The sequence below is a fragment of the Scylla paramamosain genome, chromosome 34, assembly GCF_035594125.1.
Source record: "Scylla paramamosain isolate STU-SP2022 chromosome 34, ASM3559412v1, whole genome shotgun sequence".
NCBI classification, from domain to species: Eukaryota; Metazoa; Arthropoda; class Malacostraca; order Decapoda; family Portunidae; genus Scylla; species Scylla paramamosain.
The window spans coordinates 17,107,720-17,133,668 of NC_087184.1; the positions used below are offsets into that span (position 1 = coordinate 17,107,720).

At 42.2% G+C, this 25,949-nt stretch overlaps 2 protein-coding genes across 4 annotated transcripts; one reads left to right on the forward strand and one right to left on the reverse strand.

Annotated features, from left to right (window-relative positions):
* Positions 1 to 6,250: 6,250 nt before the first annotated feature.
* Positions 6,251 to 10,114, forward strand: LOC135090307 (uncharacterized). The gene is made up of 2 exons (XM_063986979.1): positions 6,251 to 6,385; positions 7,447 to 10,114. The coding sequence occupies exons 1-2, from the start codon at positions 6,265 to 6,267 to the stop codon at positions 8,172 to 8,174; spliced, it is 849 nt and encodes a 282-aa protein (XP_063843049.1). The 5' UTR covers positions 6,251 to 6,264; the 3' UTR covers positions 8,175 to 10,114.
* A 303-nt stretch (positions 10,115 to 10,417) lies between these two features.
* On the reverse strand, positions 10,418 to 24,422 carry LOC135090306 (sodium/hydrogen exchanger 9B2-like). Of its 3 annotated transcripts, none has more exons than XM_063986975.1 (14): positions 24,268 to 24,422; positions 22,936 to 23,162; positions 21,952 to 22,113; positions 19,784 to 19,882; positions 19,293 to 19,480; positions 18,488 to 18,753; positions 17,818 to 18,000; positions 16,817 to 16,992; positions 16,143 to 16,321; positions 15,830 to 15,913; positions 15,300 to 15,383; positions 14,763 to 14,927; positions 14,457 to 14,534; positions 10,418 to 14,325 (listed from the first exon to the last, which is right to left on the reverse strand). In XM_063986975.1, the coding sequence occupies exons 2-14, from the start codon at positions 23,081 to 23,083 to the stop codon at positions 14,209 to 14,211; spliced, it is 1,929 nt and encodes a 642-aa protein (XP_063843045.1). In that variant the 5' UTR covers positions 23,084 to 23,162; positions 24,268 to 24,422; the 3' UTR covers positions 10,418 to 14,208. The 3 variants fall into 3 exon arrangements, with proteins under 3 accessions (XP_063843045.1, XP_063843046.1, XP_063843047.1); XM_063986976.1 differs by lacking the exon at positions 24,268 to 24,422 and adding an exon at positions 24,168 to 24,189; XM_063986977.1 differs by lacking the exons at positions 21,952 to 22,113; positions 22,936 to 23,162; positions 24,268 to 24,422 and adding an exon at positions 20,671 to 21,120.
* Positions 24,423 to 25,949: the final 1,527 nt, after the last annotated feature.

Below are 25,949 nucleotides of genomic sequence, written 5' to 3' on the forward strand. Positions count from 1 at the left end.
TTCCTGAGCGCCGTTCCGTTGTTGTATTCCTGAGCGCCGTTCCGTTGTTGTATTCCCGAGCGCCGTTCCGTTGTTGTATTCCCGAGCGCCGTTCCGTTGTTGTATTCTTGAGCGCCGTTCCGTTGTTGTATTCCCGAGCGCCGTTCCGTTGTTGTATTCTTGAGCGCCGTTCCGTTGTTGTATTCCCGAGTGCCGTTCCGTCGTCATATTCCTGAGCGTCGTTCCGTTGTATTCCCGAGTGCCGTTCCGTTGTATTCCCGAGCGCCGTTCCGTTGTATTCCTGAGCGCCGTTCCGTTGTATTCCTGAGCGCCGTTCCGTTGTATTCCCGAGCGCCGTTCCGTTGTATTCCCATGGGTTTCACTGGCCTGTTATTATTATTATGATGTATTATAGTTGTGTTTATTTCAGTCTATTTATTATAACTATTATTATTATTATTATTATTATTATTATTATTATTATTATTATTATTATTATTATTATTATATAATTTGTAATTGCTGTTACTATTATTGCTTCTTATAATTATGATCTGCACCTATACTTTTCACCTATTATAAAATGTATAGACCCACCCAGTATGACTACATCCTAACCACAGTGCTACATGGCCCTGTAGCCTGTGGCATCCCTCATTATTAGGATTTATTTATTTATATATTTTTACTACTACTACCACTACCACCATTCAGTAGAGTTTATGTATTTATTTATTTATTTTTACTATTACTATACTGCTACTACTACCACTACCACCATTATTCAGTAGAGTTTGAATGGTGTTTTTAAAATGTTGCTGTATATTTATTATTGTACTTGTTTGTTTTGTGTGATATATATATACATACATACATACATATTCTGGGGGGAAATAAAAGTTTACCCACGACACGGGGAAGAGAGAATTTGAGGGGGAGGTTAAGAAAAAAACAAAAACGAGTCTTAACGAGAGTAGGAGGTAGAGTTCCTACGAGCACAAAATTAACAAATATACAAAGAAAAGAAAATACAGAATATAAAGGACGGAAAATGTGGCTAGAGAATAAAAATTGAGAATGAGATCCACCATAACAAGAGTTACGAAGAACAAGAAAACGGTACAGGAAGAGAAAATATTCCAGACAAATGTAAATGGCTAGGCATGTAATATTCTTTGTTTTTAAGTTATAGATGAGACGGGCTTAGAGAAGTGGGAAGGAGGAATAAGGAGAAATAGTGGATAAAAGAATTATTGTATGGGGGGCAAAGACTGGCAGACATGTGGATAAGAATCTGCGAGGGATGGAGAGAAAAAGAAGTAATGATTATTTGCCCAGATAAGTGGAAGTGCCCCTTCTAGGAATGCTGTTTGCCAAATTCTAGCTGGTCTGCCTATGCATAGTGATTAAATGGTAAATTTTTTTTTAAATGTGGGTGTTGAACGATGCCAGCAACGTGAAGGGCGGCATTATCAAGGAAATATGTAGCATAGTGATTGCAGTGAGAAAAAAAAAAGGAAACCACAATATTTCGTAATACATGATAACGAGCACGATATCAGAAAAAGTACTAAAGAATGACTACTTGCAGGTAAGTTTACCGTTTAATTGAACGGTACGTAATGTTTAATGTTATGTTAATGCAATACCATTTCGCAAGTGTAGTGTGTAATGTGTAATAATACATCAAGGTGTGGTAGGTCGGTCACTGGAGTAGGCTTCGTAATGTATTGATGTGAACTAACAACCATGTAAATAATATCTTCGACAGGGGGCTCTGTTATTTTGGGAAATCCCTCGTATGAACAGCAGGAAAAAAGTTACTTGTGATCCCCACCTGTTTTAATAGGTTTCTTGGCGTGTACCCTTTATGTAGTAATGTAATACCTTTTAGGCAGGATTAAGTTTTAGGTGCCAATTTGGGGGTGAAAACAGTTCAAGAAGGATTAGCACGACAGGATTATGACTTCATTAGGGCCTCAGCCTGACCTTCCACCGAGGTCACACGCTATTAACCCCTTGGGATGATTAATTGACCTGTGGATCAAACCACACCTTACAAGGTCCACTCCCTCCATTCAACAATCGGTTAGGTTTGTCCTCTGTTGTGCTCAGTAGAGGACTTTTTAAGTCTTGCTTGAGGGAAGAAGCAGTCACGCAGGTAGAGGTGGGAGGTGAGGAGAGAAGGGATGAACGACAAAAGCTAAGGAAAGCTAAGGACAATTATGAAAGGTAGCCAGCCAGGCGAAGACGGACCCCAAGGGATTTTATCTGATATACAGGATGAAGAATAAGATACTGTAGGTCCATTAAAGGCAGCAGATGGAGAGCTGGTTAGTTCTGGGGAGGAGATAAGTAAACTTGGTTATTTTTTAACTGTCTTCACCCAGGAAAACGCACGTTCAGAGAAATAAGGCAGGATGAGAGAGGTGAGGCGTGAGGGTGTTGGACAAGAGGAGGGAAGATGTGTAGCGAAGGTGAGGTGCTACTTGGCCGCCCGGAATTCGCCGCTCAAGCGAGAGGTGTAAGTGTGTGTGTATGTCTGTGTGAAGAAAGGAGTAATATGATGTATTGAGAAGATGTGTAACACATGTGTCAAAGAGCATGCACAGAATGTGTACAAGTAAGAGAATGTAAAAAATGAGAGAAGGGATGAAAGACAAAAGCCTGTGCAGAAGAAAGAGTGAAAACGGAAGGGTGAAAATATTACAGAAAACGGAGTGCTAGGAGCGGTGACTTGTGTCCCGCTACAGATGTGTCCGGAAGGGGGAGATAGGTGTATGTTGGAATGTCAGGTCATGCTGAAATGAGAGAGGAGGTCGAGGCGAGTAGCCGAGGGAGTGGAGGATGGTAGGGGACGAGATGAGGGGATTAGGTGAAGTAAATGTAGATGAATTGTATAAATATTTCGTAGATAAAGTTCATACAGATCAGTTAGCAAATATCCCGTATAGAACAATATAAAAAAAAAATACGCTAAATGGATGGCTGCTAGGTTAAAGCATTATATATGGCGTAAGAGAAGTATATATAAGAGATTAAGGGCAGGTGAAGAAGTTTTAAGGACACAATGAATTAGAACAGTCAGGAAGTTAACGAGGAAAGCTAAGGACAATTATGAATTAAAGGTAGCCAGCCAGGCGAAGACGGACCCCAAGGGATTTTATCTGATATACAGGACGAAGAATAAGGATACTGTAGGTCCATTAAAGGCAGCAGATGGAGAGCTGGTTAGTTCTGGGGAGGAGATAAGTAAACTTGAATGGTTATTTTTTAACTGTCTTCACCCAGGAAAACATTCAGGATATGCCAGATAGTGAACAGGTGTGTAGAGCAGATGAGAATGAGAAGCTGACAGATATTTCCATAACTAGGGAGATAGTGGAACAGGAGATAGGCTAAAAAAAAGTTCAAGACACCAGGACCTGATGAAATATATCCCAGAGTACTTAAGGAATGTAAAGAGATTATTAGTGAGCCGTTAGTTTCTGTCTTAAGGAAATCACTGGAGTCGGGTGAGGTGCCAGTAATGTGGAGGCAGGCTAATGTAGTACCCATCTTTAAGGAAGGAGATAAAACTTTAGCGTCTAATTACAGACCTGTCAGCTTAACTTCAGTTGTAGGTAAAATGTTAAGAGTCAATAATAGCGAGGAACATTAGGGAACATTTAGACAAACATAACTTGATAAATCCGTCACAGCATGGCTTCACGAAGGGGAAGTCTTGCCTGACAAACTTGTTAAGTTTTTACAGTAAGGTGTACGAGGCAGTAGATAATGGTGATAGTTATATCTTATATCAGGACTAGTAAAGCATTTGACAAGGTACCCCATCAAAGGCTCCTGAGAAAGGTTAGTGCACACTGGATGGGAAAGTGTTAGGCTGGATAGGGTCATGGCTTGGTAACAGGAGACAGAGTGGTAATAAACGGCTCGAAATCCGAGTGGGGTCATGTAATTAGTGGGGTGCCACAGGGATCAGTATTAGGGCCATTGTTATTTCTAATATATATCAATGACTTGGACAGTGGAATTAGTAGTGATGTTAGTAAATTTGCGGATGACAAAGATTAATTAGGTCAGAATCGGATGCCATCGCCTTGCAGGCAGACTTAGAATGAATGAATGGACGGATAGATGGCAAATGCAATTTAATATCATTAAATGCAAAGTGCTTATCGTAGGCAGAGGAAACCCACACAATAGGTACACATTAAACAACCAAACTCTGGTGGGTACAAGGTACGAGCAAGATTTAGGAGTTATAGTTAGCTCAGAACTCCGTCTAGGGAAACAATGCATAGAAGCCAGAAACAAGGCAAATAGGGTACTAGGATTCATTTTTAGGAGTGTTAAAAGTAGAAGGCCGGAAGTAATATTAAAGTTATACTTGGCGCTGGTCAGACCTCATCTAGACTACGCTGTGCAGTTCTGGTCCCCACATTACAGGAAAGATAAAGGTCTATTAGAATCAGTACAGAGGAGAATGACAAAGGATACAGGGGATGAGGAGTATTCCTTACGAGGCGAGGTTGAAGCTGTTAAATTTACATTCTTTAGAGAGACGTAGGTTAAGAGGGGACCTGATAGAAGTCTTAAAGTGGTATAAGGGTTATAACAAGGGAGATGTAAGCAAAATTCTTAGGATCAGTAACTAGAGTAGAACAAGAAATAACGGGTTCAAGCTTAAAAAAATTAGGTTTAGGAAGGAGATCGGAAAAAATTGGTTCTCAAATATAGTGGTAGATGAGTGGAACGGACGCAGTAATCATGTAGTTAGTGCTGGGACACTAGAGAGCTTTAAAAGAAAATTAGACAAGTTTATGGGTGGGGATAACAGATGGAAATAGGTATAAATAGGTATATTTCATACAGGGACTGCCACGTGTAAGCCTGGTCGCTTCTTGCAGCTTCCCTTATTTCTTATGTTCTTATGTTCTTATGAGTGTTGCAGTTAAAATGGGCAAGTGAGCGAAATATGGAAGAAAAAATATAAAGAATGGGAAAAAAGATGTTCTCAGAGAATGGATTGCTTGTGTACCTGACGACGACTCTTGCAGCGTGCAAGTTCTGAAAGACAACAATTAGAGCTCACCACAGTGGTCTTGTTAATCACACTACAACGGAAAAACGGGAAAAAAATAAAAAATACAGCCTCATTCTCGAACATGAGAACGTTATTTCAGTCTGATGTAACAAAAGCAAGTGCCAACAAGTGTGAAAATTTCTAAACTGAAATTAGTAGCTCTCATTGCTTCCCATTCAAGTGTAAAAACGATTGATCACTTGGCTGAGCTTGTGAGAGATATTTCTTGCAAAGAAATCTCATTGCATAGAACAAAGTGTGCAGCACTTGTGAACAAGATATTGGGACCCTGTATGCTGAAGGAACTGTGCAGCGATATTGGTGATGGTCATTACTCACTAATAATTGGTGAAAACAGACATCACCACAAAGAAATTGTGTGTTGTTGTTCGCTATCAAAGCTACACGAAGAAAAAAATTATTACTTCGTATCTGGGTTTGGTAGAACTGGAAAAAGGCACAGCTGAGGTGGTCACAACATCTTTACTGGACTTCTCAGAAAATCATGCAAAACTGGATGTCAAAAAATGCATTGGTTTGACAACGGACGGGTGCAACACCACGTGCGGGGCACATAACTCCGTCATATCGAGATTTCGTGTAATAAATCAAAATGTGATGCACATCAAGTGCATCTGCCACTCATTGCAGTTATGTACGTCATATGCTATGCGAGCGTTGCCTTCTCGCCTTGAATTCATGGTGTCAGAGATATACAAATATTTTTTTGCACAGCACGCATCAACAAAAATATGTAGAACCCTACTCGGCCATCAACGTGGAAAAGCAACCACTCAAGTTGCTGAGGTTGTCAGAGACGCGATGGCCGGCTATTGTACCATGTCTAACAAGGATCCTGCATTAGTATGATGAGCTGAAACTCCATTTAGAGGTAAGCCTATCAAAATTCATATAACTCATTGGAACTATTAATATATATATATATATATATATATATATATATATATATATATATATATATATATATATATATATATATATATATATATATATATATATATATATATAAAACCTAAATTTTGTATTTGGAAAGTGGCAGTTTTGCATAATATTTGGAATAATTACATATGTACGACAATTTTACCAGAAGTACAATAATTTCAACCTGTGCAGTACGATAATATGGCCAAAACAATCTGGCAACGCTGAATATTATTGGAACAGCAGAGTTTGTAAACATGGCAGACGAGGCGGCGAGGCGGCGGGAGCTGAGACGAAGGAAGATACTGGAGAATGCTGAGGAGAGAAAGAGAAAGATTTTTGGCACCACGAAAATCAAAGAGGACAAAGAAACGCCAGGTAAGTGAGAGCAACCTGTAGTAATGAGTGTCTCAGCTGTGTCTCGCCTGCGCCTCTTCCTCCTCCTCCTCCTCCTCCTCCTCCTCCTCCTCCTCCTCTTAGAGACTGGGAAAGAAAACCAGGTGATGAATGAGATGACTTGACAGGCTTGGCAGTGCTGAATCCTGTAATTGTTAAGGTCTGGTGTTGTTTTGTGCTTGTGTTTCTGCCCTGGATAACTCTTACCAGTCGCATCTTGTATACTCCTTGTCTCTCCCCACCCCCAACAAACTTGGGGAACTGGTGGGAAAGTTGGATGATTGCATTACAACAGCACAGCTTCCCCCAGGCCTCTCCACTTAACCCTGCTGCTGCCGCTGCATGTCTCTTCCAAGCCACACCTGTAAAGCTTATTTCACCTTCAGTACTCTGCCTTCTTATGCCGTCAGTAGGTTGTTTATTACCATTCCATTTCTGTGTCAGTTGAAGTTGTATGTTTTGTGCATGTTGTGCCCTGTCCTTGCTTGTATATTTCCTTGGTAAAGTGGTTGTTTAACCACTCATCACAAAACACTCTCCAGGGCTGTGTAGCCACATTCATGCTGATTGGAAGGTTGCTCATATTCCCTCATGGAATACAGTCTTGTAAATGAGCTTGATGCCCTGTATGAAGTGTGCCATCGTGCTGCAGAACCTATTGGTGATGCTCTGGACACCACACTGCCTCACAACATTTTGTGTGTCAGTCTTACTTTGCATCATTGTCAGCTGCTTTTGTGCTCTTGTTTCTCGTTTTCAAAGCTTAGTGTGTAGTGTGCCTTACTCTGCTTCACCCGATCTCTAGCTTTATACCTGCATGGCCTCCCTGCTCCCATCCACAGGTAACCATTGATCAGTCTGCCACAAAGCAACACACAGTTGTATCACAGGCTGTCAGCTTGCTGCTGGCCAATCACCAGTACACTCAGTTTGCTTCTCACATAGGGCAGACATTCCTGTATCTACTTGTCAGAGATGCTTTATCTGGCATCAGCAGCAGACATGCACACACGTCACTTTTATGACACCCAGGAATCTTTCAGTGTGTGAGGACCCGCCGCTGCCGCCACTGACCCGGCAGACCCCGCCCACGGAGGCATTCCCTCTGAGGGAAGGCAGTGTACCAGCTGCCGAGGATCCCATGTGTGATGTCCGCGACGTTCGGGACAGCATAGACACCGGCCAGCCTCCCCTGGTGGCACCCAACTCCCACAACAGCAGCGAGGACTCCTTCCCTCTCAACACACCGCTCACCTCCACACCCAGGCCAGAGCGACACAGCCCCACAGTCCTGTCCCCCGGCTCCCGGCTGCTGAACGGCACGGTGCCAGACTCCACGGAACAGTTCCTCAACTTGAGCCGGCTGTCTTCTGTCAACGGGAGCCTTGGTTCTCCCGGGGCCGAGGCTACGCCCAGACCAGAGCCAGAGCCGTCCCGGGCCGTGGTGGTGCCGGTGGTGCTGGCCTTGCTGGTGTGCTGCCTCCTGTCTCTCAACCTGGGCTACATTGTATCCAACAGCATTGCATTTCCATTCCTGCTGTGGGAGAGCCACAGCCTGTGGTGCAGGTGGCAGGCCCTGCAGGCCGCCTCCCGGGGTAGGTCCAGCCTGCTGGTGGTTGCCCTCATGTTGAGTGGGGTGAACCAGACTACCATTTCCACCTATGTAGTTATAATGAACGTGATGAAGTGCTTTATGGAAGATTTCTTCCTGTACATATTTACTGTAGTGATGTGGTCCAGCACAGTGGGGCTGCCTGGCGTGCAGGGTTAGGTGGCTGAGCCCAGCGTGGCCTTTGCACCGCAGCAAGTCTTTGCTGCTGGCGATGTGGATGGCCTGGAGGAGTTTTGAGGGAAAGTATTTATTGTGGTATTTATCTATTCAGGATTTGTAATGAGTTGCCATATTGTGCAATGATTACACGCGAACCTTTAGGGCGACAGATGGCTTTCTTCAAGTAACGCTTACATAATCAGCCTCCACTTACTTACTGTTCAAGTCGCCTCGTCAGCCAGTGTTGTCGTCACAGTGGCAGGAGGAATGTGCTCAGCGGGAACAGTATGAACCATTGACACACACATGCATGCACATTTTATTTCATGTGCAGGCATTTGTCAAGACCGGAGGTGGTTTGTATAGTGTCAAAGGCACACTGCTGCTGCCGCCGTTGCCACTGTTGCTCACATCTTTGCCCACATCCTCACTCTTGCCAAGTCCTGCCATTGAAATTTATACTGCTGCAGATCACTTGCTGATTTTGTTTACTGATATATTTAATCTTTGTATGTTGTTATTAGGGTATTTTGTGCCAAATTATGCTGATGTGCTTTACTTCAATGAAAGGTTGTCACTTGTGGATTGATGATCATATGTGAAGCCTCAACATGGGCCGAGGAAATGAGGGAAATAGTGATGTAGACTGTGTTGGTGGAAGGAAGTGATAAAGTGTACTGAATATTTGAGGTTGTGTGTTGAGAGCAAAGGAGACGTGAGGTGAGGTCCTGGGAAGAGGCTTACAAATTAAAACCACTTTACTAACTATATATTTACACTTAATCTTGCTGCTCATCAAGTAAACACAGAGCTTTTCCTTCAAAACTGTGATGATTGCATAGGAATATTTTGTCTTTTTCTTAAGTTTATTCACCAGATATCTTGTACTTATACCACAGACTCCATTGCATAATAGTCATCTACCCATCTGTTTACATATCGAGCTGCCATCCCCTCAGAGGTGGGTGGCAGAGACTGTGTGTGCTTGAGTGTGCACTGTGAGTGGAGGAGTTGTGTTCTTGCAGCCCAACAGGAGTGGAATGCTGGCAGTCCTGCTCTTCTGTGTCTGGTTTTTTCGCCTTATAACTTAAACCACCATGAGATGAGTAGGAGTGTGAAGTCACCTCAGGTTCTATATTTGCTTGTCCTTTACTAAATTTCCATGACTTATTTCTGTAAGAAGCAAGATTTAAGTAGTTTTTGTTCTGTTTGGTTGTATGTATTTTGTCATTCTCATAATATTATTGAAAAATTATGTAAAGGTGATTTGTTCCCTTGTTTTTTTGTTTCTGTGGGCATTAGTGAAGTGTCTAATTTATGCACAGCTCATCTTGGACAGTGTTTAGTCCATAGTTGATGCTTAGAGTGGGAAGGAGTATTAGAAAACATAGATTGACACATTCACTTCTTTGTTCTGTTGTATTCTGGTGTTTTTGAGTGGCCCTACCTTTTGTACTGGCATGACCAGGATACATACATACATACGTGTACCCTGAGCTTGCTAGTATAAAATAGGCTACTCAGGAAAACAGAATATAACAATGAAGAAAGCATAGATTGACACATTCATTTATTTTTTCTGTTGTATTCTGGTGTTTTTGAGTGGCCCTTTCTTTTGCACTGGCATGATCAGGGTACTTGTATATATTTCCCCTGTGTTGCTTTCCTGGGAGTGGTCACCTGCCTCCTGGTGACCACCTCTCGTCCCGCCTCAAGGAAGGAATTCATTGTTAAGTACGAATGAACAAAATCTGAACCATTCTGTACTTTGCCATGCACTGTTTCACATTTTGTATGATGCTTGTATTCCGTGAAGAGTGAAGAGTGGAAGGAACACCAGGGAAGATGTGTCATGTAGTAGTGTGCTCCTTGAGGTCACAGGAGTGTGGCCAACACTGGGACAGGAGCATCAGGGAATTCAATAAACTCCATCCCTCCTCCTCTTTGTTTTCCTCACATCAACTGGAAGCAGGGTGATACAGAGCCACTTTATTCTTTTACATGTCAGCTGTTGTTTTATTTAGAGAGTGTATGGATTGGAAAGTGAGGCAGCTTCTATACTTCTCTCTGTAACTCTAGGTTTAGTTAGGTTAGGTAGGGCAACTTGACCATACACTATTAGAAGGTTTAAAAATACTGCTGCTCCCTACAAAGTGTAAAAGACAACCAAGAGGGACAGGACTAGAGGACTATGAACTCTCAAACAACAGGTGCATTTCAAAAGGGAGAAAAATACCGCACAGTTTCTGAAATTAAAATTATTATTCATGGGAGTAAAACATATGGCTCATTTTACATCAGTGTGAAAGTATTCTGGGGAATGTATGTCATTTTCCAACTGGTACACATCTTGCAGTAAAAATACCTGGTGACATTCAAATACTCATTAGTTAAGTATGCAATATTGCACTTCGATATCATGAAATCAAATAATGAGATCGAAAATTGCACACACATTCAGAAGTTAAGTACAAATGTTAAATGGCTCAAGTTGTATTACAAATGTAAGACCCTAAATGATTTTCCCAGCAACAGGAAGAGTAAGGCAGTCTTGTCAGTGGTGCTCCTTATAGCCAGGCATGCACACACGCAGGAATTAAGGGTAAGCTGGTGTTTGTTGCCAGTGAGTGGAATAACCTTCCTATTACTTTACTGGAAATAATTGCCTATCATACTGCAAGTACTTACATTAATGCATCACAAAACAGCACAGAGCTATTTCTAGTATACTATCTCTTACATATTACTTCTATTGACACAAACAGTAATGTAAATATATAATAGCTTCTGTGTATATATATATATATATATATATATATATATATATATATATATATATATATATATATATATATATATATATATATATATATATATATATATATATATATATATATATATATATATATATATAAACTATAAGACAGTGACTTAACAATGCATCACAGCAACAGAGAAGGTATATCTGTCTTGCCTCCTACTTATCAATCTGTCTATATCTGATGCCACTTCTGAGGAACTAGTGAAGTGGACGGCTGCAACAGTGTTCATTCATTCCTGTCTTTGCATCCCATCCTTGCTTGCTCTAACCTTTCACCCATTTCCCCCCATGTGCTCAAGCATTCTAGCATATTTAACTTCAATATTGTTTAACATACAGAGAATGAAGAGTGAAGAGCTCAAAATAATGTGTATGCAAGTGACAGTGGAGAGGAAGGTTTGAATATAGAGTTAAGAGCTTAATATAATGTGTATAAAAGTAAGGCAGCACTTTCATAGGAGAGGAAGGTCATTTAATCATAAAGATCAGAAAGATAGAGGCACCTAGTGAAAGCAAGGCATCAGACAGAGACAGACAGATAACATGTAGCAAAATTATCAGATCTTATAATGAAAAACCAATGAGAGAGAATACAGCATCTAGATGGCTTGTCCCTGAATTACTAATGGTTTGCCTCACAATGCAGTGTTTGTATGAATCTCCCAGCTGACACAAGTGGTGACGTGAACTGTCCGAGGAGAATGATTGATCCTCAGAATCTGGTGGCTGTTTTAAGGCCAAGATTACATGATTTTGTTGAGTTTTCTAGGTGCTGATACTTTTGTTCAGGCTAAGATTACATGGTTCTACTAAAATTCACGAGTATTATATTAAAATCAATGACCTGCGTGTTTTGTCTGCTAAAATTCTTAGTTACGAAGTGTGTAGTTTTTTATAATTTTTGGTGATGTGTGTTTTGTGTCTGCTAAAATTCTCAGCATAAAACTAGCTTACAATTTTTGGTGCTTTCTTGAAATCAATAAGCTGTGTGTACATAGTGTCTGCTAAAATTGTCAGTATAAAAAGTATCAAGTTTTGTAGAATTTCAAGTTAGTATGGACTGATTTCATATGTTCCCAGAAGCCACCCAGATTTTAAAGGTTCACGGTTGTACCAAGTGGAGGATGTGAAATGTTTGCCACTTTTCAACACTTCCTGAACTTTGTGAGAACAAAATTAGATCAGGCAAGACCAAATACAGGGAGAAGTCTAAGATGGGCAGGTTCACACATTCCTTGGTACAAACACTTTATCCACATAGAAAATAACATAGTGGAAATCCATATCATGTCTCTTTACAAATACACATAGAATAATCTCATGATACAAAACACATGAGCATAAACTAATTTACTCATGTAATATAGCTCCCCACTTGAGGAAAGCAGCAACAATGAGGCAGTTATCTGAGTAACAATGATATTCTATGCAATGCTCTAAGTACACACACACATATGCAGGAATTCAGTAAGGCCACAGTTGCTTGTACATTGGTATCACAAAAGCAAAACATAAACATTCCTCAAAGCTTTTGTTTTGATCACACTGCACTGCCTAAATGTGTGCTGGTACAGAGGCTGGCTGGCTGGCTGATGGGCCCTGCAGTGGGTTAGGAGGCAGACAGATATAGAAGACCTGGATCACAAATAGAGCAGAAGATAAATGAAACGGGCTGGATTTGGAGATTTGGAGCAGTGAGTTCACATTAGATAGAGGAGACCTGGTTCATGAATGTAGTAGAAGATAGATGGAACAGCCAGGACTTGAAGCAATGGTTTCAAGTTAGATTTAAGAAACAGAAAGGAAGGACCTGATTCATGAATAAAGTAGAGAGATAGAACCGCCAGAATTTGGAACAATGGGTTCAACTTTGATTTAGGAAACAAACACATGACCTGGCTTTTGAGTACAGTAGAAGACAAATAGAGCAGCCATTATTTACAATGTGTTCAAGTTAGACAGCTTTCTGAAACAGACAGCCAGAAAATAAACGGAAACAGTCTTGGCAATCTGGTGGCAGCCACAAATGTACAGGACAGTGAAGGCAGACCAAAATCCACTTGAAGTTTGGCAATACACAGATTATAATAGAAAGCTCAACAAGATACTTAGGTAGACTGATGGATGAGGATGGGAGAAGCATTGTATGAGCTGAAAGGTCCCCAGCAGTCCTGTATTCCCACAGCTCGGGCCCAGCAAGCCCTGTGTCAGACACCAGTGTGGACGGCTCAATGTTCCTCTCTATTGCAACACTCATGAGAATCTTATAACTTACGCCATGGCCTCGGTGCATCCACAGCATTGTTTATTCTTCCATTATATTAAATCTCCAAGTAATTTACACAGAAAGACATAAATTGGGGCAGTACATGACTCATGACACATTTCCAGTAAGAGTTGGAAGAATAAACACAATGCCAATGTGGGTTATAAATACAACACAACCTTAACAGACTTGAACACAGAGGTACAGGAACATGTAATAGTAAAACAATAACAGTAATACATCATTGCATATCAGCCTTACAAGTACATATATCACTTACTAAAGTATTACACCCATCTGTTGATATTTATCTGAGTCATGTAAATGTAATCCCTGCTAAAATAAGGAAAGTGAAGAAATAAGAGGTGCAAACATTTCATACTTCATTACTTTATCAAATGTAACTTGAAATCTCTCATTGCCTGACAGAAACAAGGCACTAATGTACACAAAGAAAGACAGGAGGATATTGGCTCTCATATCAGGTGGTAGATGACTGGAATACACTCCTTGATCAGACTTTTCATGCAGAGACAGAAGGTGCTTTCAGAGACTATGAGGCAAAAATTATGGACAGAAAATGTGAACATAAGATAGTAGATGACTGGAATAGACTCCTTGATCAGAGATGGTAGGGTGCTTTAAGAAACTATTAGGCAAAATTATGGACAGGAGAGATGGATATAAGTATGTACATAATACAGGGTCACCTATGAAGGGTTATTGATTTCTTACAGCTTTTCTTTTAGTTCTTATGGGCAAAACTGGATTCACAAACAGAGCAGCAGATGAGTGGAGGAGTCACAGCAGTGTGATGGTGGACATGAGTATGACAGTGCTGCAAGAGAAGGCCAGAGAAGTGTTTTGGGTGAGGGTGAGAGATGGTATCATCTTTCTTCCAGATTCCCTTGGATGCTTATGCTTGCTTCTGATGATGAAGCAGACAGCTAAGCCTGAGAGTCATGGGACTGGTGCCTGGCGAGGAACTTAGGGCCGGTGAGCTTGATGGCAGCAGCTCCTATTGGTGCAGTGACCAGGATCACCATGACAGCAATGGTTACCACCTGCAGGAAGCACAGCACTCATTACTGATGGCTCAATTCTGTGTTGTGTTGTGTTGCGTTGCAGTATGACAAGACAGCCCACCATTGTGTTGTGTGTCACTGTGGCAAGACTCGGCTGGCAGGTCACTTACTTGTTGTCCTCTGAAGATGTCATCTGGATCATTTCCATGTCGCCTCACATAGTCCAGCGCATGAGAGCCAATGGCAGCCTGCAAGAGAACCATGAGCATCAGACTGAAATGTAGATAAAACAAGGGCAAAGAAAATGTAAGCATACTGAAATGAAGGATATCTGTACAGCCTGCAAGACAACATGTAACCAAGACAAAGCTGAACAAAAACTATGCATGTTGAAATCAAGAATACCTGTACAGCCACCAAGACATGTAACCAAGACAAAGCTGAACAAACACAAAGCACACTGAAACAAATGCTACCTGAACAGTGGCCTTGGGCAGCCAGGCGATGGCTATGAAGAGGCGCTCCAGCAGAGAGAAGCCGGCACCCATCACCACCAGGAAGGAGGTGGCCACGCGCAGACTGAGACACACCAACAGTGCCAGCAGACCCCAGCCAATGGTGCCAGCATCTATCCTGCCAACCTGCAACACAGAGACAGGATAAATACGTCTCAATGTGAACAACAGAGAGACAGGATAGAGAAAAAAATTGGAAAGACTGTATAAGAGACAAGTCAGAGAGAGATTTGAATAGAGAAGTCTAGGAAAGATCAACACTACATCAACATCATAATGAAGAAAAGTAGAATGACAGCATAAGAGTCAAGTCAGGGAAATTTAAATAGAGAAGATCCTTGTGCAGAAAGCTAAGATCAACAATACTGTACAAACATAAGAAAAGATGCACCAGAAGACAGAAAAAGAAAGCTGCCATACTTAAGTTCATTGGTTTCTTTATCACAAGAGGAGCCAATCAGCAACACACAGGTGGAATGGGGGAACAGTCATTCTTACATCAATTTCCGCTCCGATGAGGACAAAGAGAGCTGGCTGGAACACTTCCCACAATGCTCGGTAGTACCCGCTCACCTCCTCATCCTGTCAAGTTAACACCATAAGGACATAAGAACATAAGGGAAGCTGCAAAAAGCCATCAGGCCTACATGTGGCAGTCCCTGTATGAAATATATCTACCTATTTCCAACTATCATCCCCATCCATGAATTTGTCTGATCATCTTTTAAATCTCCTTAATGACTCATCACTAGCAACCTGATCACTGAGTACGTTCATCACCACTCTATTTGAGAACCAGTTAGACAAGTGTGCTGATAATTTAGAATAACTCCACCTCATTTTTATTACAACATGCAGTGGGTGACTTTTTGAGTGAAATATTTTGTTTCCTGAAATGCACAAGAGAGCTAGACATTATTTTTTACAAGGCCACTCAATTACAACAAGCAATGAAAGACTTTAAGAATGCAATATGTTGACTGAAATGCACAAAAGAGGAAGGATTTCAGCAGTGGTGTGTTCCCCACCTTGTTGGCTGACTGTCTCCATCCCAGGCCAGTCACGAAGGCGAGGGACAACACAGCAATGGGTCCAGAGCTCTCCAGGCCAACCTTCAGTCATAAATCGGGATCAATCTTTGATTTCAATTTTTTTTTTTCACTTACTACAATAATCAATATTTTCTTGATTTTGTTATAAAAGTGAATTCTGCATTAATGAATCAGGATAAAATATGAAATACTTTATTCACAAGCTTGAAAATTCATAAACTGAATATGATGATACACAAAAAGGCAGTGATACACACAGTTATGTACTCAAAGTGTCTCTGTTCCTCACCTTGTGGCTGCCAAACATGCCAAGACAACCAAGGAAGAAGAGAATGACAAACTTGAAGGCAGGCCTGTCTTTGCTCTCCTGGTGGGGCAGCACCCAGCACAGCGCCCCAAACACCACGCCATACACCAGGCCTGCCACCACCTCCAGCGGCCCCTTGGCCAGCGTCCAGACCAGGGAGCCTGAACCAATGGACCACAGCATGAAGCATCACACACAGCAATAAGAAAGTGAGAAATGCGTGTGAATTGTTGCCAAATATGAAAAAAAGATGTGGTAAAGAAAATAATGACTTCTTTTTGTTAGCAATCACACTGAGACTACAATAAATAGAGCAAAGAAGAAGCCTAATGAAAAGGAAAATAAAAGGAATTAAAATAGGGAAAGGAAGAAGGAAGAAAACAACTAAGGAGAGAGAAACAAATAAACTGAAAGCGTTTGTCCCTTTCAGTTTATGTTTACATAAAGAAGCAGAAAGAAAACACCTGAAAAGGGAGAAGGAAAGGAACTGAAATTCATGAAATTCACATAGGAAACAGGAAGAAAACCATTGCATTACAATATACAATATATACACTCAGTAAAGAATGAAACAGAAAGGAACTCAAGTGGACAGAGAAAAGAGGAGGAAAAACCACAGAAACACACACAAGACCACACAACCAATCACTACCAACCCTCAGCAAAGGCCAGGCCCATCATGACACTGAACCCAGTGATGGCCAGGACGTCATCCAGGCTTGCAGCAGCAATGACCAAGGTGGGGATGCCGGCCTCCACACCGTACCCTTCCTCCGCCAACTTCAGCAGGCCTGGCACCACCACCGCTGGTGACACCGCAGCCACGACAAACCTGAGGGAGAGGGCAGGAGGGACACTTGCAGGAAGGACTCTTGTAGGATGTCAAGAGGAGTTATAAGGAGAGTTGATGAACAAGAGGAGTTATTATTTTATTCGTCTTTTTATGCAAGAGGGGCAATGGCAAAGGGCAACAAAAAGAGTGAAAACAATGTCCAGTGAGGTGTCTAACAAGCAGAATGGTAATAAGAAATGAGTAAGAGAGATTCAAATTAATAAACTGCAGGATAGATAAGTTAATATAGTGACTTACAGGAGAAAATGATGGTCTACGATAGAATGGACTTAAAGTATCAACATGAGTGTTAATTACAGTAAAGCAAGAATGATTATTCACAAATTGCTGCAGGAAAAGTAATAACAGACTAACTGATTGAGAGAAGTAGTAACAGGTGACATATTGATACAAATGAGCCAGGGACAGTCAGAAACAGTTTTGGAGACAAAGATGTACACAACCCTGGCAGCAAGATGGGTGATGGACAGAAAATTAAGTGAGAAACAGTTTTGGAATGAGGGAGTACACAACTTTGATGTCGAGGTGAGTGACAGACAGAAAATGAAGAGATGTTTCAGGAAACCATAAATTGTAATTTACATTAACCAAGAAGAATGAGAGATAATATGTATATACTCGTACATACATACATACATACATACATATACCAAGGCTGTCTCCCCCAAAAAGATGGGTAGCCAACACAAGGCACATAACTTTCACATTTACACTCATTCACACTGATTCACATCACTCCCTCGACCCACAATGGAGAAGAGAAAGCATTCCTGCACTGAGAGATAACAAGAGGAAGAATTTTACCCCAGCATAAAGCTCCAGAGCCAAGGTAAGCTGAGGAGAAGCTTGGCCATGAGGGCAGCCACCACAGCCTCTACCACACAGGGTAGGAAGGCCAGCCGCAGCACCACACAACTCAGCTTCCGCAGCGCCGCTGGGTCCAGTCCCAGGCCGGCACGTAGCAGGATGATCACCAGCACCAGGTTCCTGCCGGTGATGTGGTGGTGACATGGTGATGTGGTGGTGGTGGTGGTGGTGGTGGTGGTGGTGGTGGTGGTGGTGTGATCATGCTGATGTGGTGCTGATATGGCAATGATGTTAGTGTTTATATTTACATGTGTGGAATGATGACACGTGATGCCCTCCTGGCCACAGTCTGAGGCCAGGAAGGGCCCAGAGTAACAGTTCCAAAAGATGCCAAAACTAAAGTCCTTTTTTTATGTACTAGGGACATTGGTCAAAGGCAACTGAAAGTGTCACTCCCTAAAGAGAGGTCAAAAGGATCATCCAAAATTGCAGGATGTCTTGAAACCTCCCTCTTGAAAGAGTTTAAGTCATAGGAAAGGATAAATACAGAAGCTGGGAGTTCCAGGATTAGAAGGTGCCATCTTGGTCTTTATAGATTAATGGAATTGGGCATAAAACCCTCCCAAAAAAGTACAAACACAAGTGAAAGTGGAGGGAAGGAACACACCTGATGACAGACGACCAGAAGACATCCACGTTGTGCCCCACAGCATTGATGCCTGGCACACTCTCAAAGAGAATGCCAGCCACCAGACTACCCAGCAAGGGAGGCATGCCCACCGCCGCTGCTGCCCGGCCAGATAGCACCGCTGCCATGTACAGTACTGCCAGGCTGAACAGGTTCCCGCCGGGCAGTGCCAGCTGCCCCGTGATGCAGATGAGGCACCCCCACACCGCTGTGCCAATCACCAGCCACAGCAGGATGTCGGCCACCTGTTGGCAATGATGCACAGTGCCAACCAGTGTACTAAGTTAATTAATACTTGGACAACTTATGTTTCTAATATGGTGGCCATGGTAGGGTTCATCACAGCACCAGCCAACCTCTCCTTTTGCTATTTCTGTAGAGTTAGGAGCTGGCGCCATGTTTGAGTCTCCTCCAGCAGCCAACAGTGGACTTGTGTTGTGGTCATATTAGCAATGACCTCACTGCCTCACTACTTAGAGAGGATACATGGACAAAGACAAGCAGATCCCAGCATGTAATCACCCTTGGCCACAATACAGAAGAATCGGGAGGAAATTAAAAGGATGACAAGTGGTGGGGCAAAGAACACCAGCTCTCATATATGGAAGAGAGTGCACCATGGTCACTACCAATGTATTGTGCTGAGTGATCCATGGAGAAGACAGGAAAGTCAGACAGTGGGTCACCTTCCCACTAACTCTGATTTGAGAAAGAGAGGAGCCACCACTAATTTACTGAGCAAAGTGAAGTGTGATATGGATAAGAAACCCAATGAGCATGTCACCTTGCCATGTGGAGGGCAGGTGAGGGAGTAGTGGATGCGCTGGGCCATGGTGGGGTGCTCTGGCAGCTTGTGTTTGGACCGGAGGAGGCAGCGGCAGCAGGCATCACACCCCTTCGACTCCTTCTTGTCTGTGAACTTGTCTGTGCGGCTGTCCCACTCATTGATCTTCTCCCCCACACTGGGACAGCCTGAGGAGTGTTTGTGCACTGGTTAGCTGACTGCCAAATGAATCACAGTTAATGGTTTCTCCCTGTTAAGCCTTTCACTGTGACACAAAATAATTAGCAGCAATTAGAAATGTGTGAAGTCTTTACAAGCATCCATGAGAAAGTTAGCAATGAAAAAGAATACATTTTACAATTTCTTCCCAGTTCAGAAACTGGATGTGGCTGTAAAACAAGTAAAGATGTCTCAGAGTGATTGGTAATTATGGTAAGGTGTACCAAGTGGAAGTTAAGGGATTAATCTTCTCTCTCACACTCAGGCATTACCAAGGGGTAGCGTTGCAGCCTCACTATACTCCACGCCTCTGTTGGTGGGCGGCAGAGTGGTCCAGCCCTCCACGTCATCCCTGCGCCCCACATCTGGCTCTGAGTGAGGTCATCAGAGGTCACAGGTTGGCTTTGCTTAGTTTGCTCTACATTTAACCATTCTTTTGACCTCTCAGGCTTAATATAATATACGAGTTTAGAGTATAATTGTTAAAGATACTACTAACAGTTAAAGAAGTGAGAGAAGTTAATCTTTTTTATCAGTATGTCTTTTTTAATAGACTAAGAGTGGGAATTATGTGTGTGTGTGTGTGTGTGTGTGTGTGTGTGTGTGTGTGTTGCTTTGTCTGAGCCACTCTGTAAGGGATTGGCAGCCTGATATATAGAAAGACAGAGGTAGAGATCTTCTTCTGAAGCCTAATGTAGTGCAAGTTTTGAGTGTAGCATTGAAAGATACTAGTCACTGAAAAGAAAATGAGTCATGGGGTAATCCAAGCATCTTAACTCAAACCACCAGTCATACAAAGCTTAGATGGTGAATAACAAGTAAAAAGCACCAAATAATTAGAGTCAAACCTCAGTTGATGAATAACTGGCCACAAAAAAACATGAAATAATGAATAACTTGCCACAAAGAACCTGAGATGATGAATAAATAGTCACAAAAAAACTTGAGATGATGAAAAACTAACTACAAAAAACACAAAATAACGAATAACTATCCACAAAAAATGTGCAATAATGAATAACTGGCCATAAAAAAACATGAAATACTAAATAACTACCCACAAAAAAAACCTGCAATGCTGAATAACAAGTCACAAAAAAACCCTAAGACAACACATAACTGGTGACTCACTTCCTGCCACCCTCCCTGCCCAACTCACCATTGACAAACGCCACCTCCTTGTATTTAGTTCCTGCTGCCATCCTGACCACTTAACCCAGTAACTCTCTCTTAGCCCAGTGAGAGGAGGCTGCTTGTCTGGTAAACACGTGGAGAAACATGATGCTGGGAGGGATGCAATGCTCGGCAAGCCTTATCAGCTCCAGCTTATCAGGGTGATGTAACCTCTCTCAAGGTGACCATTCATATTAACAGTTACTCACTCTTAATGAAAAACAGTCTTTCTCCTAAACTTCACATCCTTACCACACACACACACACTTAAATATAGAGGACCTGTATCAACAACAAGACTCATAAACACACTAGTAAACTTAACAAGAGAAGTTGATGTACAGAAATACAGTTTTCGGTTCTTTTTCACTATCAGAGGGGAATGTCTGGGGATGAAACCTTTCACAAGACACTCAAGGTACCAACTCTTTACCCAATTAAGCCTCATGGACATTGACCGACCTTCACTAGTGGACCATTGCACACTCCCTCCCTGTGTGACTCAGTTGTGCCTGTAATAGTTGTGTGTGTGTGTGTGTGTGTGTGTGTGTGTGTGTGTGTGTGTGTGTGTGTGTGTGTGTGTGTGTGTGTGTGTGTGTGTGTGTGTGTGTGTGTGTGTGTGTGTGTGTGTGTGTGTGTTGTCTAGTTTCATCAGTTCCCTCAGATTTTTGGTAATTTCAGTGGTTGATCTCATACATACCACAGCCAGTCACTTGAGTTTCAATCCTTCCACTCAAGGAAGAAATGAGGTAATGGAGAAAGATGACAAACTATATTACCTCTGGAATTTGCACACACACACACACACACACACACACACACACACACACACACACACACACACACACACACACACACACACACACACACACACACACACTTACACACACAAAGGAGGTCACATACATACACATACACACACATACCATGAAAATTATCTCCTCAGATCTAAGAGAAGTATTGCCACAACTTCTACTTGGAATGATGTGAATGCAGTGATAGTGTGTGCTTTGAATATCCCTGACTATAATCTTGATAAAAGTAGATTTGGATACAGGACAACAAAACCTTGATACAAATTCTGTACAGCAATAAAACCTTGATCAAAATCTTATACACCACACACACACACACACACACACACACACACACACACACACACACACACATAGAGACACAGTACAAAATACCACACTCAAGACACAAGTTAGAGCACTCCCTTTCCTCCCTCCAAGAGAGCTCAAACCAGACTGAATGCTCCACATACCTGAGCTTGGAGTGAAGGACGCCTCACTTGAGGACAATTGGCTGTCTGTCCTCAAGTGGCGCTGCACAGTGGGCTCTTCCAAGATTGGCAGACGGTCAATCTTGGGGGAACTTGAGCTACCTTCTGGTGGTTCAGGCTTCTCTGCCAATGTACTGCCACTGTCTGTAGGGAAGCACCTGTGTTAGATCTTTCTCACAGATTGTTAGTATTGTAATCTTGTTATCTTAAGGGAGGTTTAGGAAATGGATCCAGGATTTACTAGACTTCCTTATCTTATCTGTTTGGTCAAGCCACCTGTAGGGAAGAGTTTGTGTTACAGAATCTCCCTCACAGATTGTCAGTGTTATAATCTTGTTATCTTAAGGAAGGTTTAGGAGATGCATCCAGGATTTACTAGCAATACCTTCCTTATCTTATCTGTCTGCCCAAACCTCCTGCAGAAAAGGCTTCATGCTAGGAAGGATTCATGTGAAGAAAGATGAATTAATTCTCTCTCTCTCTCTCTCTCTCTCTCTCTCTCTCTCTCTCTCTCTCTCTCTCTCTCACAAGTTCTCAGTGTCATGCTAATCTTATTATCTTAAGAGCAATGGAGGAAGGAAACCTATACCAGTGTTACTACTGACACCTTTCTTATCTTATCTGTTTGTTCTCACTGCTTCTCTCTTCTGGCACACTGGCAGGTCATGAACGTGTGACATTTGCTACATTTCTTCAGAATAATTCAGGACAACTTCATTGGATAAAAAATTAAATCAGTGGAACAAAATAAGAATTCTATTTTCACTGAAGGCATAGATATGTTAACATAGAAATAGTTACCAGAAAATAAATAACAACAAAAAGAATACACAGAGAATATATGTCAAATAAACTGACCTCTTCTCTTGTCAGGTTCACCAGGCAGAGATATCTTAAAAATATAATGGCTAGGGAATAAAGAATAAAAGAGAATATACCAGTCAAATGAACCATACTATAACTGACCTCCCTCCTTCTTTTCAGCCTCATCACTGCTCTCTTGCGAGGATCCTGTTGGCTCAAAGGCAAGATTGACCTGTGCCTGGGAGGTGTCACTGGTGGAAGCTGTGTCGGCAGTATCCAGCAGCCTCTCAGGAATACTGTCGCCCTCCATCGCTTCCCACACACTCCACAAGCTTCAAGTTAGTGGGATAATTTTGCTCAGGTCCTACACACATGAACATCCTGTGTCCCTGTGAGAGAAATGTGTGGGGTGAGGGACCACACCAAACAGTTCTGCGCTGCATGTCCACTACTTTCATGAGGCTCTAGAAGACGTCATATGGGTTTTTAAGAGTATTTTTGCAGTTCTAGTGAGAGATTAACAAGATTTCCATATTATCACCAGGAAAAACATTCTTGAGAATGTGGCTTATCATCTCAGTGGCCTCGGAAAATAGTTGTCGGTAAAGTGCACAGCATTTTTGAATATGCACCTATGAATCAAGTGTGTCTATATTTTCATGGTAATTTCTGCAATGTTTTGTGGGGGCATGAGGACCTATAACTACCAGAATAAGGAATCTCTAGTAATTATGTCTGATGGATGCTCTCAGAGGTATAATGTGTGGAGATGCCATAGCTAGATTGGGTTCTCAGAGTGGTGATTGAGAGCAACAGGCTTAGCAGTCATGTGGTCATTGCCAACACACTAGGAGAAGGTTAGATAGGGAAGACAGGTGGCAATAGGAAGGTTGGTAAGGTGATACATTCATTATTAGTTCATGAACTGCCCAGTGTTGACCAATCAGCTCTTTGCAGTCTCTTTATATCTCAGGATTGAGAGAAAGGTGTGGATTAGTTCAATGGAAGAGCAGTGACTGATGATTCTTTACCTAAATGAGTCTCTCTCTCTCTCTCTCTCTCTCTCTCTCTCTCTCTCTCTCTCTCTTTGAGTAGGTCTGTTAAGTGTCCAACACATCACCACAACACAACACCTTTTTGTCACTACCACACCACACCTCTTCTCACCTGTCCACTACCACACCACACCATACCACGACCACATCACACCATGCCACCACCACCACATCACACCACACACATTACCACACCTTTCTACCACTACCATCACTACCACACCACACCTGTCTACCACACACCTGTACACTACCACCACACCATTACAACACATCATTTCTCACCTGTCCATCACACTTGTATACCACTACTACACATCACACCACACCTTTTCTCACCTGCCCACCGCCACCATCACCACCACATCTCAGTACCACCACGCCACACATTTACAACCCTTCCCCCACATCACACTCCCCATAGAGCACCCTGACCTACCCATACGGCAGAGAGGTGTGCATGGAGGACAGGTAGTTAATTAAGCATCTCACGATCACCTGGGAGTTTGTGACCTTGCTTGGAGCGTGCGAGGGAGCAAGCGCGCCTCCCCTTGCCAGGTATTTGTAATAGGAAAAGAATGCAAAAGAAAAAACGGAGGAAATAAAAACGCTGTTTCTGTTCTTCAGGTGTTCGGAATGTGCTGATATGCTTATTAAGTTCATGTAGATGACGAAATATTCGGTTGTTTTATAGTTTGTTTTGTTATAATTTCGGTAATACTAGAGTTGTTTAATGTAAAAATGTATGGTTTTATTGTTAAATGGAGTGGTCTGATGGGCAACTGCATCCCAGCATCTACATAACACAGGAAATTGGGAATAATAGACGACAAGTGAAAACTGAGGAAGTACATTGTACATACGTGATAAAGAAAATGTGGCCGTGAAGGGGAGACGTAAATAGAAGAACTGGACTAGAAACTAAAGTAAACTCGAGCTACAAAGTAATTTTATTTATTTATTTATTTATTTATTTTTTTTTATGGAGGAAGGACACTGCCCAAGGGAAACAAAAAAATCCAATAAAAAAAAATATGCCCACTGAAATGCCAGTCCCATAAAAGGGTCAAAGCAGTGGTAAAAAATTGATGAATAAGTGTCTTAAAACCTCCCTCTTGAAGGAATTCAAGTCATAGGAAGGTGGAAATACAGAAGCAGGCAGGGAGTTCCAGAGTTTACCAGAGAAAGGGATGAATGACTGAGAATACTGGTTAACTCTTGCGTTAGAGAAGTGAACAGAATAGGGGTGAGAGAAAGAAGAAAGTCATGTGCAGCGAGGCCGCGGAAGGAGGGGAGGCACGCAGTTAGCAAGATCAGAAGAGCAGTTAGCATGAAAATAGCGGTAGAAGACAGCTAGATATGCAACATTGCGGCGGTGAGAGAGGTTGAAGACAGTCAGTTAGAGGAGAGGAGTTGATGAGACGAAAAACCTTTGATTCCACCCTGTCTAGAAGAGCAGTATGAGTGGAACCCCCCCAGACATGTGAAGCATACTCCATACATGGACGGATAAGGCCCTTGTACAGAGTTAGCAGCCGGGGGGGGGGGGGGGGTGAGAAAAACTGGCGGAGACGTCTCACAACACCTAACTTCATAGAAGCTGTTTTAGCTAGAGATGAGATGAGAAGTTTCCAGTTCAGATTATAAGTAAAGGAGAGACCGAGGATGTTCAGTGTAGAAGAGGGGGACAGTTGAGTGTCATTGAAGAACAGGGGATAGTTGTCTGGAAGGTTGTGTCGAGTTGATAGATGGAGGAATTGAGTTTTTGAGGCATTGAACAATACCAAGTTTGCTCTGCCCCAATCAGAAATTTTAGAAAGATCAGAAGTCAAGCGTTCTGTGGCTTCCCTGCGTGATATTTTTACCTCCTGAAGGGTTGGACGTCTATGAAAAGACGTGGAAAAGTGCAGGGTGGTATCATCAGCGTAGGAGTGGATAGGACAAGAAGTTTGGTTTAGAAGATCATTAATGAATAATAAGAAGAGAGTGGGTGACAGGACAGAACCCTGAGGAACACTACTGTTAAGTCATTGCGCACATAAACGCAGCATCCAGCTTTGGATCGAAAATGAGGATAGAGAAAGTAGGAGGGAACAGAAAAGGGGCTACTGTCAGTTGCCT

Bases quoted from the DNA above. Each gene is read 5' to 3' on its own strand.
- LOC135090307 (XM_063986979.1), top strand. From the start codon at position 6,265: ATGGCAGACGAGGCGGCGAGGCGGCGGGAGCTGAGACGAAGGAAGATA. The intron at 6,386-7,446 runs GTAAGTGAGAGC...GGAATCTTTCAG, and splicing joins AGAGGACAAAGAAACGCCAG to TGTGTGAGGACCCGCCGCTG.
- LOC135090306 (XM_063986975.1), bottom strand. From the start codon at position 23,083: ATGGAGGGCGACAGTATTCCTGAGAGGCTGCTGGATACTGCCGACACA. The intron at 18,001-18,487 runs GTGTGTTCCTTC...CATCACCGGCAG, and splicing joins TTCTGGTCGTCTGTCATCAG to GAACCTGGTGCTGGTGATCA. The intron at 15,914-16,142 runs GTGAGGAACAGA...TTATGACTGAAG, and splicing joins GCATGTTTGGCAGCCACAAG to GTTGGCCTGGAGAGCTCTGG.